Raw genomic sequence first — 14946 nt, forward strand, 5'->3', positions numbered from 1 at the left:
TTGTCACCTGCCCTAATTTCTCCTTATGCAGCTCGGTATCAAAATTTTTATCTCATAATACTCCTGTGAAGCGCCTTGCGACATTTCACTACGTTAACGGCACTATATAAATACAAGTTGTTGTTGCTGAAGCAGCAATAATATAAAAAGGCTTTATTTACATCTCAATGCTAATATTCAGTACTGCACTGAACTGCAAGGAACTCCACATAATTTCATGCTGTAAAAGATTGAAACATGATCCATTATGAATTGAGACTCAACAGTATGTAAGCAACATTTTAATAAGACACTACAAAGAGATATAAACAAAGTATAATATTGAATGAGACTGGTCATGGTTTAGCATCAAACTTGATACCTTACGTATTGTGATATACTGCTTATGATAAGGTTGCTTTCACAGGAATGTGATATGAACAATAGCCCTCTCACCTGTGATAACAGTAACAACTTGTACTTGTATAGCGCTTTTAACGAAGTAAACTGTTCCAAGGCACTTCACAGGAGCATTATAAAACAAAATTTAACACCAAGCCACATCGAGATATTAGGGCTGAATTGGTCAAAGAGGTAGGTTTTAAGGAGCGTCTTTAAGGAGGAAAGAGAGGTAGAAAGGCAGAGAGGTTTAGGGATGTAGCTGAAGACATGGTCACCAATGGTGAAGTGATTAAAATCGGGGATACTCAAGAGGCCAGAATTAGAGGAACATGGTTATCTCAGAGGGTTGTGAGGCTGGAGGAGATTACAGAGATAGGGAGGGGGCGAGGCCATGGAGGGATTTGAAAACAAGGAAAATCATTTTAAAATCAAGGTATTGCTTAATCGGGAGCCAATGTATGTCAGCGAGCTCAGGAGTGATGGGTGAACGGGACTTGGTGCGAGTGTGGACACGGACAGCAACGTTGTGGATGAGCTCAAGTTTACAGAAAGTAGAACAGTGAATCACTATTCCCTTCCCAAACAAGCGATGAATACTCAGCAAATTCAGGTGCTTTATAGCAATAGTCCACAGTTAGCTGTTGGAATTAGAACAATAAAAGCATTCAATTCCATGCAAAAGATTGTGAAAGGGCACATAATGAATCTGACAATTTTTTCTTTGCAGGAAGTTATGGAGCTAAATGTTTATATTGGTGTTCACAGATTCTCCCCTTTAAACAACAGAAATACTTTACACAATGAGAACAGCAACAGATTGTCAGAGGTTAAAACATTTGCTTCACAATCCTGTGGTCACAGTTTTGAGTCTCTGTCTTGGCTGTTAGTTAATTCTGCCCAACACATTTGTGGAGTTTTGTTAGTCCCCAACAACTTGAAGGGAGAACTTATGATTAAATGCCTCCAGCGAGGGTGGATGAATTATGAAATTATGGAATTTCACCACTGTTTACAGTATTACATTTTATTTGCTTAAACTTTAACTGAAGATATTGAAACTTGGTGTCTCAGCCTAGGACGAGTTAAAATTATACAACAGTAAGCATTAAGATGTCAGGCTTTCTCAATTTTCCATTTACAGTATAAAATGATACCAATTTATAACTAAATTATTTTTAGTACAAAACAATCCATATCTTAAAAACTTAGGCTGGCTTCTTAATATTTCGTGGTAAAAATAGTGGAGTCTTCCAATTATTCAGTGTTTCCAAACTGCCATGATCTTCTTAGAGAACCATAGTAGAGAAGCACTGAGTTCTCAGCTTCCCACCACCATGTTTCAAGACAGTGTAACCGTTTTGCTGTATGGGTAACATTATTCCTTATTTTTGGTACAGTCATACGGTTTCCACCAATGTGAAAACTGCAGCACTTTCTTCCTCTGATCATCAAAGTTTTCTCTGATTGGTTTCCGCCAACGCCTTGGCTCCAGGTCCAACATGCCACCAACTATTTCCTTTAAAGAGAAAAAGGTTTATGTCAATGTTTTTTTCTGCAAACTATTTTTTTAAATTTTTAAGTGCACATAGGTAGAATTATACATTAAAGGTTTCTCAAACCTGTCCAAATGATGTGTTAGCCCTGATAGATTACCAGGAGTGTTACTCGTTTTTTAAAATTATTTATTTAACTTAAAAATTTATTTTATTTACCAGATAGCAATTCAACAGCCATCAATGCCAAATGAAAACATTCTGTTCCTCTAGTATCTCAGCATTAATGGATTAAAATCACACAATTTGTTTAAACTGTATATTTTGAAGAGCACTACTGATTTCATCAAGAATACTTCTAGAGAAAGGCAGCTTTGAAAAAAAAAAATCCTTTAAAGTGCCGGATTAAATCAGACTGATTAAACAGACATCCAACCCTGAAATTAGAACTATCAGTTAAATGGAGAATGAGTCTGTAAGTAGTTCCCTGAAACGCAGGTACAGTAGCATATTGGTTATGTTACTGGACTAGTAATCCAGAGGCCTGTACTTAGTGATCCAGAGACAAGAGTTTATATTCCCCAGCATGGCAGCTGGGGAATATAAAGCTGGTATCTATAATGGTAACCATGAAACTACCGGATTGTCGTAAAAACCCAACTGGTTCACTAATGTCCTTTAGGGAAGGAAATCTGCCATTCTCACCCGGTCTGGCCTATATGTGACTCCAGACCCACAGCAATGTGTGGTTGACGCTTAACTGCCCTCTGAAATGGCCCAGCGAGCCACTCAGTTGTTAAAAAAAAACCCCACTACGACAAAGTCACTGTGGGAGCACCTTCACCACACAAACTGCAGCGGTTCAAGAAGGCAGCTCACCACCACCTTCTCAAGGGAAATTAGGAATGGACAATTAGTGCCGGCCTTGCCAGCGATGCCCACATACCAGGAAGAATAAAAAGAAAATCATCTTGTGACCAAATCATCATACCTCACAGACCAACTCAACAGAAACAAAAACTTATTATTTGAATGACACATTGAATATATCATAATTAGCATGATATCTCGTAGTTGAGCCAATGAGTTTATCATTTTAAGAGTTTTTCTACTGATTGAATTTTTGCCAAGATGATTTATGGAAGCATCAAGCTCCACAGCAATACCAGTCACCAGCAATTAGGGATTACCTTTCCAAAATAAAAAGGAAACTTCACTTCATTTTCAATGACATGAGCAAATCCTCCTTTGAGACCAAAATCCACAGAAAAATAAGCGAGACCTTTAGGAACCTGAAAGAAAGCAATTATTGCCATTAGTAATATTCATGAGTATTCTTATATACTATTGATTTTGTGCAGTATAGCTGTCTGTCTCTGAATGAAAACAGGAAATGTCAGGTTTGAAATACCCAAGGATTGTGGGTTTTTTCTGGGTTCAAGTTCTGGTCCAAACTGATAGTCAACAGAGAGAAGATGTTAATCCTCTGAAATAAAGTTGTGCAGTTTGAAATCAGTTGTTAGTAGGGTTCACATCCTCATAATCCCATACAAACTTACCTCATTGGCATCTTTAATTAATACAAAATATTCACTAAAAAGTATAAAGGAGTTATACTACTCTTGCAGTGTCTGTGACAGCATACTCAGAGTACGCTTGCGCATGCATGAAATCCGGAGCTTGCAGCCTGTCAATGTACGTGTTGACAGGCTAATCCACGGGGGTCCGAAAAAGCAATTGCTGGCAGAGTTGGGCTATTTGCCTAGCAACTGGCCAGCAATTTCCCACGCAAGTCTTACGGTTGATTCAAGCAGGTGTAGGGCCTGTTTGTATCAGTGTATGGGGATATCTAAGCCTTAAATTCAACATTTTTATATCCTAAATTATGCACAAAATTTATTAAATGAGTTTATGCAAATATTGGCCCAGATTACAGTGCTGGGCTAGAAATTGGACTTTTGGCAATAACATTATTTCTTCGGCATTTTGCGCCAAAAATACTGCTATTTTTTAAAGGCATAATATTGGCAACAAAATGCGCCCGACGGTAAAAATCAATGTTGCACAAGGATTCGCGGTGGAAACTGTGGTCCTCGCCAATTTTAATCCGAGGCCGATTACCGCTAAAAAGACAGGCCCTGGGAGGGGGGTAAACACAAAAAAATTGCAAAAAAAAAAAATCACAAAACATTCACAAGACACTTTATCTAGCGAATCGTTGAAAAAGAATTTAAAAATAAAAACTTTAACTTACCTTTTTTGCAGGTCTTCATACTTACCGCTGTTTCTGGGGCTGCAACGCAGGCTTTTCTCGGGCGTTTTTTTCCATGCAGAATACGGGTGCGCCGAATGACCAATTTAAAGCAATATCACCTTTTTTGGTGTTGCACGATGGCAGCCCGCTTTTCAGCGGTACTTCAAAACCACCGGCACACAACTTTGGCCAATTTAGGTGAACACATTTTTTCGGCAAAAAAGGCAAAATATCGCCGAAAAAAACGGGCACAAGGCTAGCCAATTTCTAGCCATTTATTTTAAAATTATCAAAAAATAAAATTTATATTGAGGCTGGTGCAATGAAGGAACTTCTCAATAAAATTGCAATTCTGTACATTGTATAATTGGGAATTCCATTGCATATCATAAGAGAATTCCCTTTGTAAATGATTGAAATGAATAATTCTTGGTCATTGGAGGACCGGGCCCAGGTGATCTCAGGTACACTTCCGAACCCTGGGCCATTGTGCTGCCCTCCTCCTCGAGGCTCGAGACCTCAACTCTTCGTAATCTGGGTGCCAGGAGGTACTTTTGTATTGTTTCGCGGATTGGAGGTCTACTCCGGAGGTATGTCTCGGAGTGCAATTTCTAGGCCAATAATTCAAAACATAGGCCCTGAATTCGTGGCCCCTACGGGCATGTACAAGGTGAGCACGTGCCCGTAGGGGGTCCGCAAGTTCCGGGGTTGGCGTGCAGTGTGCATGCACCTAAACCCGGAACTTGTGATCTGTCGAGAAGCCTCTTGACAGATTGCACGCATCCGGAAGTAAAGGGCCTCCGCGGCCGGAGAGTTGGGCTATTTGCTCAACGAATGCGCAGTGAATGCCCGTGAAATTCTTACGACTGATAAAAGCAGGCATAAGGCCTGTGTTTTAGCAGCGTAAGACTTTTAAAGGACAGAAAAATAATTTATTTTAATTTTTTAAACATTTAAAAACCTGTGAAATAAGGTAAGTTTATTTTTAGACCCATTAAAATATGTAAATTTATTTTTCAAAAAATTAAATGTGTTTTAAATAATTAATTAAATTCAATTTTGATTAATTTTAAATATGTGCTGTTTAAAAAAATATATTTTGTGTGTATTTTTGGGGGGATTCTCATTCATATTTATGTTGATTCCATATATATGGAACTCACAAGTATGAATGGGAATACCCCTACTTTGATTGGTTGGGCCAGCTCACATGATCCCAGGGACGCGTGCGAAGGACCTACGTCCCTGGGATATGTGGGCCTCTGCGCAGGCCTTCGCATAGAGACCCAGGACCACAAGTCTCCGAACCTCCCGACACACCAGATAAGTTCGTAGAAATTTTTCACGTCGGAAGCATCCGTTTGTGAGAGGCCTCCGACAGCAATTTCTGCACCCGAGTATTCAAAACTCCCAATTTCCCATTCCCCCCTGTATGGCGGCACCTACCTTCCCACCGTGACAGTGTGAGGGATTGCGAGGCTGATCCTATGTTATATACTTTCATGACACAGCCTATTAAGAGTTTCAATGGCCCTGAAATTGCGATCTCCGTGACGGCATACTCAGAGTACGCCATTGTGATCCATTTTTGAAAGGCCCCGCAACTTCTGGATTTCAGCATGTGCGAAATCCGGAACTTGTGATCTGTCAAGGTATGCCTTGACAAATCATCCGAATCGCCTGAAAAGTAAGTATTGTTGGTGCAGAGTTGGGCTAATCGCTGCAATTATACTTCGTTAGAGACCCATCTATTAGCTGAACTGGCATACACTCTCCTTTGAGTCGGAAGGTTGTTGTTCAAGACCAACTCAGTGCAGTACTGAGGGAATGCTGCATTGTTAGAGGTGCCATCTTTTCAATGAGATGTTAAATTGAGACCCTCTCTGTTTGTTCAGGTGGAATTAAAATATCGCACCGTAGTATTTGAAGAAGGGCATGGGAGTTCTCCTTTCTTGGGGCAAGCAGCTCACTGGTATTTAAATGTGGCCCAGGCCTCGAAATGGCTCAGGCCTTTTTTCTCCTGGCACTGGTGGGTGGGAGGCATGCTCCACTAGTCATTTGGCCTAAAGTTAAAATCTAACCCACTGTGCCGTCATGTTCTCTGAGCAGCAGGAAAAGCCCCAAAGATATTATTCCACAAACAACTTAGATTTGTAGTAGAGATACATTTCTCATCCATCCAAGATAAAATAATCTCACGAGCTTTATAACAGAGATTTATCCCCTTCAAGCATTAACCCAATTCCCTTTTGAAAATTACTATTGAATCTGCTTCCACACCCTTTCAGGCAATGTATTCCAGACTATAACAACTCACTGCATTAAAAAATTCTCCTCATCTCCCCTCTAGCCCATTTTTCGCTAATTTGGCAGTGCCCCTCTGCAAAGCTATAATGCTCAGACTGAGTGTGAAATGAAAAGCCTCTACTGGTAGAATATTGGAAACACCGGCCACTGCGTATAGTTGCAATTTGCCTTCTCACATAACGTGGAAAAAATTAAATTTCTAACATTGTGGGAAAAATTTACTTTACGAGTTATTTTCCGAGTTCCCTCTGCAAAAATCATCGTGAATTTGTGTTTTAAATTGTCTTCTTCCCTCACTCCAAAAACTCAAAAATATACTCAGCACCGACTTCCTTAAGTTAACATAGGGATTTTCTGATCAGTCAAGGTAACTGTGCGCCATCCTGAAAAAAAAATCGGTGTTGGTGAAAATTGGTTAAATGGCCAAAAAGGGCCAAAAACGGCACGGAAATCAGTTTTTAACCAGACCTGCGCCAAAAAGTCTGGTATACAAAAAATCTGGCACTGACAGTCGCCGCTGGCGTACAAACTTTGAGGAAAGTTGCAAAATCAAGATTGCTCAAAAAAAATCAGCGGACGCCAAAAAAACAGCGCCCAATGGTGGTGAAAATAAAGCCCCTGGTCATCGTATTAAAAGAGGGATTATAAAGACACTGGAAAAGATGCAAAAAAGATTTACAAGGATTTACAATCTATATTAACGACTTGGAAGAAGGGACTGAGTGTAACGTAGCCAAGTTTGCTGACGATACAAACATGGGAGGAAAAGCAATGTGTGAGGAGGACACAAAAAATCTGCAAAAGGACATAGACAGGCTAAGTGAGTGGGCAAAAATTTGGCAGATGGAGTATAATGTTGGAAAGTGTGAGGTCATGCACTTTGGCAGAAAAAATCAAAGAGAAAGTTATTATTTAAATGGAGAAAGATTGCAAAGTGCCGCAGTACAGCCGGACCTGGGGGTACTTGTGCATGAAACGCAAAAGGATAGTATGCAGGTACAGCAAGTGATCAGGGAGGCCAATGGTATCTTGGTCTTTATTGCAAAGGGATGGAGTATAAAAGCAGGGAAGTCTTGCTACAGTTGTACAGGGTATTGGTGAGGCCACACCTGGAATACTGCATGCAGTTTTGGTTTCCATATTTACGAAAGGATATACTTACTTTCGAGGCAGTTCAGAGAAGGTTCACTAGGTTGATTGTGGGGATGAGGGGGTTGACTTATGAGGAAAGGTTGAGTATGTTGGGCCTCTACTCATTGTAATTCAAAAGAATGAGAGGTGATCTTATCAAAACGTATAAGATTATGAGGGGGCTTGACAAGGTGGATGCAGAGAGGATGTTTCCACTGATGGGGGAGACTAGAACTAGAGGACATGATCTTAGAATAAGGGGCCACCCTTTTGAAACAGAGATGAGGAGAAATTTCTTCTCTCAAAGAGTTGTAAATCTGTGGAATTCGCTGCCTCAGAGAGCTGTGGAAGCTGGGACATTGAATAAATTTAAGACAGAAATAGACAGTTTCTTAAAAGATAAAGAGATAAGGGGTTATGGGGAGCGGGCAGGGAAGTGGAGCCGAGTCCATGATCAGATCAGCTATGATCTTATTGAATGGCAGAGCAGGCTCGAGGGGCCGTATGGCCTACTCCTGTTCCTATTTCTTATGTTCTTATGTAAGGATGATACCAGATGTGTGAGGTTATACCTAGCAGGAAAGGATGAACAAGCTGGGTCTCTTTTCTCTTGAATAATAAGAGGTCTTTAAAATTATGAAAGATATTGATAGACACAACGAGAGTATTTCCACTTGTAGGGAAGAGCAAAAGTAGAGGCTATCAATATAAGATTGACACCAATAAATCAAATAGGGAATTCAGAAGAAACCTCTTTACCCAGAGAGTGGTGAGAATGTGGAACTTGCTACCACAGGAAGTAGTTGAGGCAAATAGTATAGATGTATTTAAGGGGAAGCTAGATACGCATGAGGGTGAAAGAAAGAGAGAGTTATGATGATACAGTTAGATGAGGAAGGATGGGTGGAGGCTTGAGTAGATCATAAACTTGACATGGACTGGTTAGGCCAATTGGCCTGTTTCTGTGCTGTATATTCTATGTAATCTGTTAAGCTCAGTTTGCTGCCAACAAACTATTCTTCACATCGTTTTAGACTATGGTACAAAGCTATTTACTGTATTACAATAAAATACACTACAGTTATTGTGGTCTAGATTTTTCTCATAGGACAGCATGCTGGTACGCTATACCACTATATGCGGTGTTGACTTTTGGATGAGAATCTGAACCAAGGCCCCATCTGGCTGTTCATGTGGATGGTAAATATCCCATGGCATTATTCAATGAAAAGTAGTGCAGTACACCTAGTCTATTGGCCAAAATGTATTCCTCAACCAAAACAGAACAGGTAATTTATGTCATTGCAGTTTGTGGGATCTTGCTGTCGCATTTGCTAACAGAACTGTGACCACACTTCAAAAGTAATAAGTTGTGAGGAATTTTAGGATGTGAAAGGTACTGTAACAAAATGCAAGTTTGTTCGTTCTTTGTGAGCATTTGTTGCAGCTTGACTTTTCTCAAACACGCACTATGTTGATCTACACAAATGAGAGACTTTCCTCCTGCTGCAAGTAAGGTTTGACAAGCTACAAATAAATCACAACTCTTGTTTCTGGATTCAGCACAAGTCCAAAACCATGCACACATAGTAGACAATAGCATGGTCACAAAGCCAGCGAGACGAGTACAGACTTGTATGACTAAAGCAACACCACAATGCTGGCAAATTCCATATTGCTATTTTCACATTTAGATTATCGGAATATAAAAATTCAATTTAGTAATATACTAATAAAAGCTCCAAAGTATTTGGGTTGTTTGAATTTCAAATCCAAAATTTCAAATCTCATCTCTAACCTTTAAATGTATTATATATTGCAGAACACATCTGTAAGATCTTTTTTTCTGAATTGGTACTTAATGCATCTTTGGAATTCTCTACCTCAGAGCTGTGGAGGCTGGATCATTGAATGTATTTAAGATGGAGATAGACAGATTTTTGAAAGATAAGGGAATCGAGGGTTATGGGAAACGGATGGGGAAGTGGAATTGAAGCCAGGATCAGATCAGCCATGATCTTACTGAATGGCGGAGCAGGCGCGAGGGACCAAATGGCCTACTCCTGCTCTTATTTCTTAAGTTCTTATGTTCTAACCCCACATTTTAGCACATTGATTTCTCTAATGAATTTCATTCATGGTTTGTCCATGGTTTGATGTAAAGAAACAGATCAGCCAGAGTTAAAATGCCTAAATCAAAATACAACAATTATAAATAATAGGCAACAGCAAAATAAGAAGAAACTCAAATAGTGCAACCAGGCTTAGACTGGTTAAAGACACAGATTTGCGAGGAAGGGGAAGAGCACCTGATCAACCAAAGTAAGAACAATGCTCATGAGACATTTCTGGCATGGGAGCAAATAGCAAGCAGCCCCATATTCAGTTCTGTCCTACACTTGAGCCTCATTCCTAAAATCAACCAAGTTATTTTCCTCTGCTCAAAGGAAAAAAACAAAGATATATTCACTATGCAGCATTGCTGGAGACTGCTAAAGTGTCTAAATTTTGCTAAAGTATAAAGTGTCTAAAGTATGAATGAAAAATGCAAGAAAATCAAAAACAACAAAAATATCCTCAGCTGAGTGTAACCTGACAATTAAATACTCTTCACTGTCATGTTTTATTTACAGTGTTAAAATTAGGAGTTTCCAAAAAGTATGATGGATCAATACCTCAACATCTGATTGAACTGGAGGAGAGAAACAAACCTAGCTGAAGCTCTCCGAGGTCATTGCAAATGTATATGGATCTGACTATTGGTTAATCAGGACATATTTTGGTTGAGTAACTATTTGCAGAGTTTGCTTCTATTAAAAATTCTAGATGATGACAGCAGGATGAAGCTGAAGAGCACTTCTTACCATTTCATCATGCAATAAATCTGGGGAAGCTCATAGACCATGAAGGAAGATATTTTTGTTACACAAATTGACAAGAAATGTTGGCTGAGACTTATCTTTGGACAAGTATGGAGCCCAAGTTAAGAACCTGAGACAAGGTAAAGTGGGATTTATCTTTTGAAACACAACTTCATCCCTAATGTTAAAGACTGGAGTTTGATCTTTCGAGAAATTATGCATTATGAAATCAACATCTGGTCTGCAAATGTAGTTGTTAAAACTTCTGCAATATCCAATTGTTACCTCTGATATTGAGTACATTTTACACCCACAGGAAAGTGAAAATTATCCTCTCAAGTGTGTCCTTAAATACAAATATTTGAAGAATTTCTTAAATAACAGGAATAATTACTTACAGCTCTGCGGATATCCCGTGCGGAAAGATCAACTAGCTTCTTGTTCATGGACCACTCTTCATCAGCCTCCATTATAGCTTTCTTTCATTATTATACAAGTGATATTTTGAATACATTAAAATAGAAGTACATTATTTTGATAAAGGAAAATAACTGCATTATATCAAAGGCATTATATCAAAGCCAACAACAGGGAAACAAATATAAAACTACAATATTAGAGTACATTGTATTTACTAGCATGGAGTCAACCATCACCATATTATGAAAATTTAAATGCTTATATACGATCTGCACATTGGTAATTAAGATCATTATCTCAGACCTCCAAGAAAATTGATGGTGTTCTCCTGGGAATCTGCAAGATTACTCAGCAAATAGTTTCGCACACAATCTTGTGTTTAGATTTTTAGATAACTTTTTAAGCACAAAGCATCTCTCACTTTTAGGCATCCCTCATGAAGTTTAAGTTGCTGCCTGCACCTCCATGAACATGCAACATTTCAGGTGGGGGATGTCATGTATCCAACTATCATTGTAACCCATGTATAAGCTGACCTAAGTTGTACACCTTGAGAACATTGACCACAAGGGGGTGAACTTGTGGGAGACACTCCTAACCTGGACTTTCAGGTATAAAAGGGGAAGCTCCACCCACCTTCATCATTTGAGGTCTTGGTAATAAAGATAACTGGTCACAGAGTGACCTTCTCTCAAGTATGGGCCCCGTGTGCATTTATACTGTATAGTAAGGACATATCAGGGTAGAGCCTAGATAAGTGTTTAATTGTCAGTGAGCACTTCCTTTAAAATAATGGGCATCATGACTTCATTGAAGATGATTCATTCCTGGATGCTGATTCAAAACAATTTCTTAACTCAATACCAGTTCTTTTATGTCATCTGTCTTTCTTTAAATCTTAGGTTGCAACTTTTAAAATTTCTACTGAAAGTTTGCTTACAAAATTGTTCAACATTTTCTTGTTCATTGGCAAACATATTTCTATTTAAAATAAAATTTGTAATTAATATAGTATTTGGTCAAATTCCAGAATAGTTATGAACAAGTTTGAAGTCACAAATTATTTTTCACAGTGGAGGCTGGGTGAAGTTTCAGGTATAGATTCTTAATTGAAACATAAGCCTAAAGATTGGATTAGGCCTGAAAATGGGTGGTGTCAAGAGCCAGCGCCCGTTGAAAGTGGTCCACGTAGCATGCAAAATTTGTGCTGCCTGCTCATTATAATGATTGCAGCACTGATCTCTGTGCTAACTGTGGCGTTGATTGGCTTAGCGCTGAACAGGTGTAGTCTAATGGCCTAGGCTCTCTGCACTACTTAATGGGGAGGTGCTTTGATGCAGTAGCACCTCATTGTCATTGCAGACTGAAGCCATGGCACAGCAACAACCCAGAAAGTTTTCCGATGCTGCACTCAAAGCCTTGGTCGTTGCAGTTGAGAGAAGGGGTGTCCTGTTCCCACAGGGTGGCAGGAAGCCATCAAAGGCTACCAGAAGGCACTTGCGGAAGATTAATGACCTTACATGGCAGGTCAAGGTAAAGGTGAGTTTTGTGACCTCCTCCTTTGGTGAAACGGAGCCTCCGAATACACTATTCTGGCTTAAGTGCAGGTCGGAGAAATGCTCTCGGAAGACCCTAGGTAGGTAAGGCCTCTTGTTGTGAGCCCTCCTTCTCCTCCCTCTGTGCATATCTTCTCTCTTTCGCTGTCTCCACTCCCTCTCCCGAAGATACTTGAGAGCGAGGGGGACTGCAAGTAGAGGCCCATGACTGTAAGTAAGTGTTGTGAGCAAAAGCCTTTTAAGTGAGAATGAAGACGTTCTCCACTTGCACCAACACTCTCTATCACCTCAGGAACTTGAAACAAGTTGCAGAAAGTTACACAGAGCCATTCAAACTGAACAACCAGATCAGCTGCAAGTTGTTGATGATTCCTTTAAATAACTGGGTGTGTTATGCTTACAACAAGGTTTACAACTTAGAGGTTCTACTTGATAGTTCTGAGTGTAACCAGAGGGATGGCAGGGCAGCTCAATCCTGTGGATTGCACATCCTGTGGCATGTGGGAAATCCTGGATGCTTCACGCAGCTGGGACAACCACGTGTGCAGGAGGTGTCTCCAGCTGCACCAACTCGAGCTCCATGCTTTGGAGCTTGAGCGGCGTCTGGAGTCACCACAGTGCATCCGCAAGACTGAGCTACGTGGATAGCACGTTTCTAGAAGCGGTCACCCCTCAGCTTAAGAGAGTGCAGGCACAGAGGGAATGGGTGACCCCTGGACAGAAGAGGAGGACCAGGCAGGTAGGGCAGGAGTCCCTTGAGTCCATCTCGCTCTCCAACCGGTACTCTGTTCTGAGAACCGCTGAGGGCAATGGTGGCTTCGGGGAATGCAGCCAGAGCCAAATCCACGGCACCACGGGTGGCTCAGCTGCACAGAGGGGAGGAAGAAGAATGGAAGAGCTACAGTGGTAGGGGATTCAATAGTCAGGGGAGCAGACAGGTGTTTCTCCAGCCGCAGACCTGACTCCAGGATGGTATGTTGCCTCCCTGGTGCCAGGGGGGGGTGGGGGAGAGGGGAGGGGGGGGGGGTGGGGGAGAGGGGAGGGGGGGGGTGGGGGAGAGGGGAGGGGGGGGGGGTGGGGGAGAGGGGAGGGGGGGTGGGGGGGTGGGGGAGAGGGGGAGAGGGGGGGTGGGGGAGAGGGGAGGGTGGGGGAGGGGGGAGAGGAGGGGGGTGGGGGAGAGGGGAGGGGGGGAGGGGGGGAGGGGGGGGGTGGGGGAGAGGGGAGGGGAGGGGGGGGGGTGGGGGAGAGGGGAGGGGAGGGGGGGGGGGGTGGGGGAGAGGGGAGGGGAGGGGGGGGGGGTGGGGGAGAGGGGAGGGGGGAGAGGGGAGGAGGGGGAGGGGGGAGAGGGGAGGGGGGGGTGGGGGAGAGGGAGGGGGGGGTGGGGAGAGGGGAGGGGGGGGTGGGGGAGAGGGGAGGGGGGGGTGGGGGAGAGGGGAGGGGGGGGGGGAGAGGGGAGGGGGGGGGTGGGGGAGAGGGGGGGAGAGGGGAGGGGGGGTGGGGGAGAGGGGAGGGGGGGTGGGGAGAGGGGAGGGGGGGTGGGGAGAGGGGAGGGGGGGGTGGGGGAGAGGGGAGGGGGGGTGGGGGAGAGGGGAGGGGGGGGTGGGGGAGAGGGGAGGGGGGGGGAGGGAGGGGAGGGGGGGGTGGGGGAGAGGGGAGGGGGGGGTGGGGGAGAGGGGAGGGGGGGGTGGGGGAGAGGGGAGGGGGGGGTGGGGGAGGGGGAGGGGGGGGGAGAGGGGAGGGGGGGTGGGGGAGAGGGGAGAGGGGAGAGGGGAGGGGTTGGGGGAGAGGGGAGGGGGTGGGGAGAGGGGAGGGGGTGGGGAGGGGGAGAGGGGAGGGGGTGGGGAGGGGGGGAGGGGAGGGAGAGGAGGAGGAGAGGGGGGAGGAGGAGGGGGAGGAGGGGGGGGAGGGGGGGGGGAGGAGGGGGGAGGGGGGGGGGGGAGGAGGGGGGGGGGGGGAGGAGGGGGGGGGGGGGAGGGGAGGGGGGGGAGGGGGGGGGGAGAGGAGGGGGGGAGGAGGGGGAGGAGGGGGGGAGGAGGAGGAGGAGGGGGGAGGAGGGGGGGGAGGAGGAGGGGGGAGGAGGAGGGGGGAGGAGGGGGGGGGAGGAGGGGGGGGAGGAGGAGGAGGGGGAGGAGGAGGGGGGGGAGGAGGGGGGGGAGGAGGAGGAGGGGGAGGAGGGGGGAGGGGGAGGAGGGGGAGGGGGAGGAGGGGGAGGGGGAGGAGGGGGAGGGGGAGGAGGGGAGGGGGGGGAGGGGGAGGGGGAGGGGGGGAGGAGGGGGAGGGGGGAGGAGGGGGGGGAGGAGGAGGAGGAGGAGGAGGAGGAGGAGGAGGGAGGGGGGGGAGGAGGGGGGGGGAGGAGGAGGGGGAGGAGGAGGGGGAGGAGGAGGGGGAGGAGGAGGGGGGGGGGGGAGGAGGAGGGGGGGGGGAGGAGGGGGAGGAGGAGGGGGGGGGAGGAGGGGGGGGGAGGAGGGGGGGGAGGAGGAGGGGGGGGAGGAGGGGGAGGAGGAGGAGGGGGGGGGAGGAGGGGGAGGGGGGGGGAGGGGGAG

The 14946-nt window shown here is 44.6% G+C and overlaps 1 protein-coding gene across 1 annotated transcript in view; it reads right to left on the bottom strand.

The window, feature by feature from the left end:
- Nucleotides 1–266: 266 nt before the first annotated feature.
- Nucleotides 267–14946, bottom strand: part of cwf19l2 (CWF19 like cell cycle control factor 2) — a 265425-nt gene continuing 250745 nt past the window's right edge. Inside the window, exons 13-15 of the mRNA XM_070891309.1 lie at nucleotides 10826–10906; nucleotides 3065–3166; nucleotides 267–1897 (exon numbers count right to left, since the gene is read on the bottom strand). Coding sequence (XP_070747410.1) covers nucleotides 1757–1897; nucleotides 3065–3166; nucleotides 10826–10906 — 324 coding nt within the window. The 3' untranslated portion in view covers nucleotides 267–1756. The remainder of the gene's footprint in view (nucleotides 1898–3064; nucleotides 3167–10825; nucleotides 10907–14946) is intronic.

Source organism: Pristiophorus japonicus, chromosome 10 (assembly GCF_044704955.1).
Source record: "Pristiophorus japonicus isolate sPriJap1 chromosome 10, sPriJap1.hap1, whole genome shotgun sequence".
In the NCBI taxonomy this organism is placed as follows: domain Eukaryota; kingdom Metazoa; phylum Chordata; class Chondrichthyes; family Pristiophoridae; genus Pristiophorus; species Pristiophorus japonicus.